Source organism: Cyprinodon variegatus, unplaced genomic scaffold (assembly GCF_000732505.1).
Source record: "Cyprinodon variegatus isolate N-32 unplaced genomic scaffold, C_variegatus-1.0 Scaffold994, whole genome shotgun sequence".
In the NCBI taxonomy this organism is placed as follows: Eukaryota; Metazoa; Chordata; class Actinopteri; order Cyprinodontiformes; family Cyprinodontidae; genus Cyprinodon; species Cyprinodon variegatus.
Genome location: NW_015151447.1, coordinates 108,675 through 117,370, shown reverse-complemented (window position 1 = coordinate 117,370; position 8,696 = coordinate 108,675). Strand labels below are relative to the sequence as shown.

At 40.3% G+C, this 8,696-nt stretch overlaps 2 protein-coding genes across 2 annotated transcripts in view; both read right to left on the bottom strand.

Annotated features, from left to right (window-relative positions):
* hps5 (Hermansky-Pudlak syndrome 5) overlaps positions 1-739 on the bottom strand; it is a 26,367-nt gene extending 25,628 nt beyond the window's left edge. The window contains exon 1 of the mRNA XM_015399198.1: positions 583-739. The gene's annotated coding sequence lies outside the window, so the exon portion shown is untranslated. The remainder of the gene's footprint in view (positions 1-582) is intronic.
* A 3,141-nt stretch (positions 740-3,880) lies between these two features.
* The window catches only part of gtf2h1 (general transcription factor IIH subunit 1), a 9,245-nt gene continuing 4,429 nt past the window's right edge, over positions 3,881-8,696 (bottom strand). The window contains exons 12-15 of the mRNA XM_015399208.1: positions 6,439-6,540; positions 6,212-6,327; positions 4,594-4,686; positions 3,881-4,517 (exon numbers count right to left, since the gene is read on the bottom strand). Coding sequence (XP_015254694.1) covers positions 4,431-4,517; positions 4,594-4,686; positions 6,212-6,327; positions 6,439-6,540 — 398 coding nt within the window. The 3' untranslated portion in view covers positions 3,881-4,430. The remainder of the gene's footprint in view (positions 4,518-4,593; positions 4,687-6,211; positions 6,328-6,438; positions 6,541-8,696) is intronic.

Below are 8,696 nucleotides of genomic sequence, written 5' to 3'. Positions count from 1 at the left end.
TGGACACTGAAGGGGGGGCTGAGACACACTTAATATTATAATTGTTCTGATGGAATTTGAATTAAAGGATTTTTATCAGAAACATAATTAATGTGCACAAATAAGGAATAGTTGTATTAACCATACATGGAAACAGAGTTTTATGGTAACCCCCATTGAAAAGTCTTAAATCCAGCCTGTTTGCAGCCTTTAAATTATTTATTGTTTATTCATTTGGATCCCCATTAGCTGTCAGTAATTTGGCAGCTACTCTTCCTGGGGTCCTTTTAAAATTATACATTTTAAAATGATCAGTAGCTTCATAATGAAATGATTTCTAAGGGGGGGTTAGCCACTGTCTGCATCACGAGACTCAGCTGATCCCTCTGCTGCTAGCAAAGCCTCTAAAACTACCGAAACCACCGTCTGATTATTTCACAAACATCCTTAACTTGATGCCATTTTGTTTCTATGAGAATAAAGCGAATAGATGTTGAGTGTCAACTGGTTCCAGTCTGATTTGGGAGCATTGGGTTAGCATCACAGACATGTTAGCATGCTATTAGCATCAGCAGCTAGCTGCTGGTGATGAGCTGAACTCACCGGGTGGATGGGATGATACCGCCGCGCTCCGATCACACAGCCCCGGGTTAGCGGAGGTTTAGGCGCTCATCTCCGCTGACCTGCGGCTGGGTGAGCCAGGAAACCCGTGACATCCAACCCGCTGTCAGTTACTGAAGTCTGGGACACTTCCTGAGGGCGGCGCTGCTGCTTCCTGGGAGGAAAATAACCTGGAATCAGAAAATATGATCAAAAACCGGTTTAAACCAGTTTAAACCCAAACGGAACCAAACAGTTCTGGATGAGCTCACTAACTAGAAAGGGTTTTCTTAAAACTACAATGGATGATTTACAGAAATTATAAGTTAGTAGTTTGATTCTTTCAGTTAATGACAAAATACACTGCCTAAAAAAAGTGGCACAATATAACTAAAATCAAATAAAACTCCTCTAGAATCAATCTGGCTGGATGATCTAGTGAACAGTAAAGTGCCTTGAGATGACATGATGTGAATTGGCTCTATAGAAATAAACTGAATAGAATTTAATAAAGGAGTGGTTCTACAGGTGGGGACCACCAACCACTTCTCAGTACCTTTGCTCTCTGGCTGATGTTTTGGTCACTATTTAATGTTAGTGGTGCTTTCACACTCATTTTAGCGTGTGACGAACTCTGCCACCAATACAGGTGCTCAGGCAGTGCAACTCATCCAGGATGGCACATCCAGCTGTGGCTGGAAGGTTTGCTGTGTTTGTCATCATAGTGTGCACATGGTGGAGGCCATACCAGGGGGTGTGGAGGAGGCTGTAAGCCAAACATATGTCTGCACAAACTGATAGAAACAGACTCCAAGAGAATGGTATGAGGGCCTGACATCCACAGATGCCTGGATCCTGGATCCATCCACCCTGAGGCTGTCCAGGAGGTGGAGAATGCTTTAGTCCAGGGATCCGTTTCAAGAAGCAGGTTTACTGGAAACTCTAAGTATTCTAAACCCAAAATCAGGGAAACTCTGACTATTCCAGTTGACAGTTTCCTAATCCTCTGCTTCTGTTGCCGTAGTAACATCCTCCCAGAGTTAACCCAGTCAGCAGCAGGTTTTTCTTCAGTAAACATAGTCTGTTTGGTCTCTGCTCTCCTTACAGCCAATTACGCCATTTTATTTCCTGATTCAGTCAGATTGTGTGTGTGTGTATATATATATATATATATATATATATATATATATATATATATATATATATATATATATATATATATATATAAATAATTCACTTGGTCAATTACACACATTAGGTTTTAAAAACAAACATTGCATGTCTATTTGACCAGGATCTATCCAAGAATGATCGGCATTATTTCATAGAGAATAAAATATTTATAGGGAGAGGATTCTACAACTCAGTGACAGGATATGAGATTTATTTGTTTTTGGTTTGTTTAATGTGAGATGCGGATAATTTTATTTTATTTAGTTATATTTACAGTACATGAAAAACTAATGAAATTATTTTCAGATTACATATAAAAAGATTCATCAATTTCACAGGGGAAAAGGAATGACTGTAGGGTTAGGATTAGGATTCACTGGATGATAACCTACTGAGCCTAGTGGATCAATCTGAAGCCATTCTATGGGACTGATAGCCGCTTATAATCACCATTTATCAGGATGATACATTCATGTCACATCAGCCACTTAAATGTGTAAATATTTCTAGATTAATAAACTTGAATTCTTACCAGTATATATTTTTTTTACTTTCTACAATTCAGTTTCTGCTACAAAAATGTAATTTAGAAAATATATTATTGCAGTTCAGTTTAGGAGTGTGATTTTGGTCCGGAAGAATCTTGTTTTAGTGATCTAAAAATGGAACAACAGAGAGGAGAGAGCTTTTAATAAATGTAAAAACTCGTGCAACAATCTTCTCCCCCTTCCTCTCCTTTGCAGCTGTAGTGCAGTTTCTCTTTTAAACATTCTCTTTTTTTATGTAATTTTTTTTGCATTTCTTCATTAAATCTTTAGTTCCAGTGGGGTGAAATAGGAACTTCCTGTTGTCTGTTGTCATGGTAACTCAGGGCTCCACTGATGATGGGTTTTCATAATTGTTTCGCACACTTTTAACTCTGAGTGGACCCAGTTAAAATTGGTTGAACTAATTGACAGCCGCTGTTGTGAAACCAAACACTCAGAGTTTCCAACTTTAGGGGAGATCAATTTAGAGTGGATGATTTGAATCTCAATTTGTTAAACCTGCTTGGTGAAACGGACCCCAGGTCTGGGAGGAGATCCCTCAGGAGACCATCCTCCAGCACATCAGGAGCAGCCCAGGTGTTGTAGGGAGGTCATAGAGGCAGGTGCAGGCCACACACAAGACTGAGCCTCATTCTGACCCGTTTTAATGACATTACATCATTACGTGTGTGACTCCAAATTGTTAATTGGGCAATATGTTTGATTTGCATCGACTAGTTTGTTGTGAGCACATTCATCTTTGTACAGAACAAAGTAGGTAATAAGAACATTTCATTCATTCTGATCTAGCATGTGTTATTTCAGGGTTCCTTTTATTTCTTCAGCAGTATAAAATATTAGAACAGTAGATATATTTGCATTATCCATCACAAAACATATAGACCAATTTTAACACCTCATGTAGATTTAAGTCTAGAAATATTCTTGGCAAGTTAAAAAATGGTTTTGGATGTCTGTCAAAAATATAAAAGTAATAAAAGAGTACAGATTAGTAAAATAAAAGGAACCGTTTGGTTATTTACATCTTATCAGGCTTTGATAAAGCTTCTAGTTAGAGTGGCTCAAGTTATCCTGAGCTATCTCTATAGTTCTGCTGCTATAGGCTTAGACTGCTGGAGGACATAGGGACCCCTTTTTCATCCTTCTGCTTCATTCTATCTCTATTCTCCCACTTTGCAGAATCTGTTAGTTCAATCTCTAACGTTCTGCTCTCTCTGCTTTTCTCATAGTAGCTTCATCTTTGAATCAATCTGACTGGATGATCTGGTTGATCTGGAAAGAGCCTTGAGATGAAGTGTTGTCAATTGACGCTATAGAAATAAATTTAATTGAATTAATCTATATTAAGTAATATCAGCCAAGGACCCATCAAGGAAAGTTTGAATGGTTACTTCTGTATTTGCCTGACAGAACTTTACTGACATTTCTTCTTTGTACCAAATGAAAGCTCAGGCACCACCATTGTACCACAGTCACAGCTCACTGCTCCACAACAGACTCCTGTCAGTCAATTAGATAATTCGGCATATTTTAAAACAAAATAAAACATAAAATTTAGAGGAAACGCTGACATAAATAAAAGACTCATTTTAATTTTTTTTTTTTTGTCTCCAATGCAGACATTAGAAACCAGTGACAATTTCCATTGGTTCACACATTGATGCAGTCAAACATGAAATGCCTGAACAGTATTGCTTTGTTTACGCTCCCTCAACCTTCAGGTGTTTAATACTTTCACATCCAGGCTGTTTGTTTGACAAAGAGTATTTTTTTCTTCTACTCTTCACAACAGCGTTTCTTCACATCCTCTCTCTGTGTTGGAGCCATTTGTCCAACTTCCAGCTGAAGTTTGGTCATTTTCCGCTGCTTTCAAAGTGCTGCTGCTAACCCGTTTTGAGCAAAGATCTCTCAACAATAAAGGAAACACAAGAAAAAAACAATGAAACTATTAATTATCTGCGGCTGAGATCAGTTTTACTCTGTTTAGCGCTTTGGGCCACAGCAGCATCCGTCTATATCCTCTTTCAGCCCCTGTGAACTGTTTCACAGGGTCTCTCACAGCAGAGGATCTTCCAGAATCTTTTATCCAAACTTATAAAGTCTCTCCTGTCTTCTTAAAATAATCCCAGGTCAGGTTTTCCTCATCATCCTACGGGTCTGCCAAATATGAAACTTGTTATAGGCCGTCTGAAACATGTCCTCCAGGTGGCCTGTAAGCTGTGGAAAGAGCAGATATTCAGTTCAGGTTCAGCAGAGTAAGAAGCTTCTGTCCATGAAAATCCTTCTGACTTACGTTTGTACTTAAGTACTGACGCTGGATTTTCTCCTGAAAAGGACGAAGCTTGGTCATTTGAAACCGTTCCAAGTTTGTCTTCATTTTTGTCACCTGAATGGTATAAAAATACAAAATTAAAGTTCACAAACTCAACCGTTTCTGCTAAAACGACATATACCCTAAAGCCAGGCGCACACTGTACAAATTTTTTTTTGCCCCTTTTGTGCGCAAATTTTTAGCCTGACGTAGTCCGACTCAATTCTAGTCAGAATGAGTCTGATGCTGCTCCATAGAGCTGTGATTATGGGGCGTGTTTCGAATGAACCAGGAAAAAAAATGCCTCTGCACTCAATTGGATAGACCTACAACCAATAAGAGCAACGGAGTGCGTGACGTATGTTAAGCGACGCATAGTTGTTGTCAACAAAAATCAAAGCGTGCAGTTGCACGCCTAGAATAAGAAAATGAGCCTTGATCGCGTTTCTCTGTTCCTCTTTTAAAATTAATTTGCTGTCGATATCTTCTATAACAGACCTAATAGCAGAATCTACTCACCTCAACTCAACTCACCACGGCAGCCATTGTTGATGTCACCCAAGCGCGCTTTGGTCACGTGGTTGATTACGTTACTGTTGATCATCTGTCCATCATCGTATAAAGCCCGCCCTGACAATTTGATTGGCCCGCCAGATATTGTGCTAGCATACTCGCGCTACTGCTGAGCAATGCCAGACCGAACTTCCTGACCTCAAACGTTGTGGGCGGGACTAAGTTCGGAATGGCACCCAGGCTAGCAGATTTTTGGATCGGGCCGACTTTCATCCTGATGGTGCGTGGTGTAGCTGTACAGGGGCTAACGAGGGGCCATCAGGAAAACCCAGCAGCATGGCGGGGGTGCAATGAGTGAAATGGAGTTCTTTCTGTCAAACTGACAGACCGTAGTAGCCATGTTTGCTCAGCCATGTCTTTGTCGAAATACGTCGTCTCCTTTTCTTTTTAGGGCTTTCAGCACAAAATTGCCCAAATATCCAAGGCAGCGCGTTTCACTCTAGCGAGCTTCATGTTCCTCTTCTACTGGTTTGGCTCCCAGATAGACGAGTCCGAGTAGCGCCATCTCACTGCGGAGCTGTGTGCAGGTAGATCGTATCAGAGCGTCGGGTCGCACAGTGAGAGAACAAACATCGTGAGCTGAGAACTTTTAAACCCTGTGGTTTCGTCGTAAAGTGTGAGCTGTAGCTTCGTGCAACGATTAGAAATATGGTGCGGTGTACGCCCGGCTTTAGATGTTTAGGCGACCAAGATGCTTTATTGTTAAGGAAGTCCATTAAGCAGGTATATTTACATTTGCAGTATGAAAAAAGCCCACATTTTTTCTTAATAGCTTTAAATTGAGAAAACTTGTCAAATCAAGAACATAACTACTATTACCTGCCACATAATTAGGCCAATTGTTCTTGTTTTTTAAACTTTTTTTATGTTGATAACATACAGACTACAATTTGCCATAAGAACCATCAAATTTCATCAAACAATATTCCCCATTGATATTACAGTGTGAGCTGTAGCTGCGTGCTGCGATTGAAAAATATCGTACAGCGTTTACCAACATGGGATTTAACAACGAAATATTTGTCACCTTTTCCTCCAAAAATGGCGTATTTACAGGAAAACAGGACCAGAAGTGTCTCAGTAGCTCCCCAGCAGCAATATAAAGGTGCTTCAGCTCTCCTTGAATATCAGTGGGAACCATTTCTGGGAAAAGAAATAAACAATATGAATAAAAACAGTAACAAGATGTTTTAGTCTTAAAAATACACAAACAACAACCCCCCCCCTAAAATCCCATGTTTATAGCACACTCACGGTTTATTGATTGCTGTCCAACAGTTTGCATAAGGACCCCTCCTGGAGAGAGAGATGCAATGGCGGACGTTGCTGTTGTGCTGGACAACACCTGAATATAAATACAGAAAACAGACCGTTTTAAAAAAACAAGAGAAACTCAAAGTTCTGTCATTTTAAAAGTGCTTTTTGAAATATGCAAGAAATGCCATTTAATGGCAGACAAACATTATGGTAGAACTGTACAAATAGATCTGCTGGAACAGATCAAATCTCTAGTTTGATTTTCATTAAAAACATAAAAGAATTTCCTCTGCAAAGCTTAGTTTAATACCTGCGCCTGAAACACAAATAATACGTCTTAATCATTAGTCTGAGTTCACCTGATTCAGGGTTTTTATATCATCTTATAAAAATGTGAGTTCATTCATTTAACACCAGAACTCACAAGGCCGTCATTTTGACGATTCTGAGATTTTAAAAGGGAAAGAATTTTATTTACATTAATCATTCATATTTTCCTGTTTCTATATTTCCTTCATTTTCGTTTTTAAAAAAAATAAAAAACGTCAAAAATAAATCTGGTTAATTTGACCTCGATTTCCCAGAGTCGTGATTTTGACAGCTTTATTAGCTGCATGGTAAATTCTTCCTGCGGTTGGTTGACATTCGTACAGTTGCCTAGCAACCAACATTCAACCTAGAACTCGAGCTAATATGGAAAATGGCTTTCAGAAGAAATCTAATGGAGAAAAAGGCTTTAGAAAGACTTCAAAATATCGATGATGGCGATTTGGGCGGAGAGGGAGGGACTGATGAGGAGGACTGGGGAGGAAGCAGCTCAGATTCTGAGGATGATCAACACAGACGTATCAGTGACCAATCAGACAATAGTGAAACTTTTGTTCAACACCTCAGCCGGTCCACTCAGCGGCCCCAAAGCCAAACCAGAGCTCATGGTCTACTATAACCACACACAGGTGGGCCTGGATGTGTTGGATCAGATGATTAGAAAGGATTCTGGAAAAGCGAAGGTGGCGTGTTGATTTATTTTACGGTTTCCTGGACATAGCAGCCATAAACGCGTTGGTTTTGCTCAGGAGCCGTTTGAACGTCACCGTCCCACGCAGAGATTTTATCCTTGAACTGGTGAAACAGTTGCATGCCGACCACATGCGCTCCACAGGTTACCAACCCCTCCCCCACAGTAGAGCAGCTGTGGTCAGGTAAAGAAAACAGTGACAGGTGCTTCAGTACTGCACAATAAAAAATAAAAAAAGCTCATATAATGTTTGTCATAATGCTACGTTCACACCTAAAGCAACAGAGGCAGCAGGTTTACATGCAAACTCAATGGTTGATGCGCATCAAGGCGCAACAAAACGTCCTGCAAAAGCAGCAGGTAATGGAGCTGGAAAAATGTATCTTTAGCTGCTGGACGCGCCTCATCAACCAATGAGAGAAGCTGATCTGGGAGCTGGCAGGGAGTCAGACGCAGCGCTGCTGATGCAGAGCGCTATGATCACTCCTCTGAAACAGTTTATTAACGCCTAAATTAACTTCAAATGTAGAAACCTGCCGGCAGAATATGTTGGCTTTTATTATCCGGGTGTCTGAAGCGTGGATTAGATACATGAAAAACGCCTTCCAGCCGCTGCGGCAAACCGCGAAGAGGCGACCGTGCCAGAGGATGCTGTTAAATGGGGTTCCTAGTGACACGACTTTTTACCCTCTGATCACAGCAAATATAGCTGCCATTGCTCCAGGCAGAGAAAGGATAGAGTAGCTCCGCCCACCACGCATCAGACCCACTTTACCACCGCACAGCTAGAGCAGCAAAGATGCTTCAGCCACGTGTCAGAACTAAACTGGTACAAACATCAGAAATGAAGCAGCACGCAGGTTTCTGCTGCTCCTGCTGCTTTAGGTGTGAACGTAACATAAATGTGAAAAGGTGGTCTGCGGAAACAATCGATTTCTGTGAATAAAATGTTTATTACAAACTTCGAACCTGTGTAGTCTTATTTATTTTACTGATTTATTTTTAATACGAATTTAGACCACAAACAATAATAGCATACAATACAGCCTTTAAAAAAGTATACATCAGACTATTTTTAAAGTTTACATATATTTCGCGCACTAGAATCATTTCAGTCGATGACATCATCACGACTCATCTGTTCCATAGGGAAAAATGTCACCCATCAAACTGACGGCCAGTGGGAGTTCTAGGATCAGAATTCTAGGAGTCCTGGTGTTAAACCTTAGAAATAAAA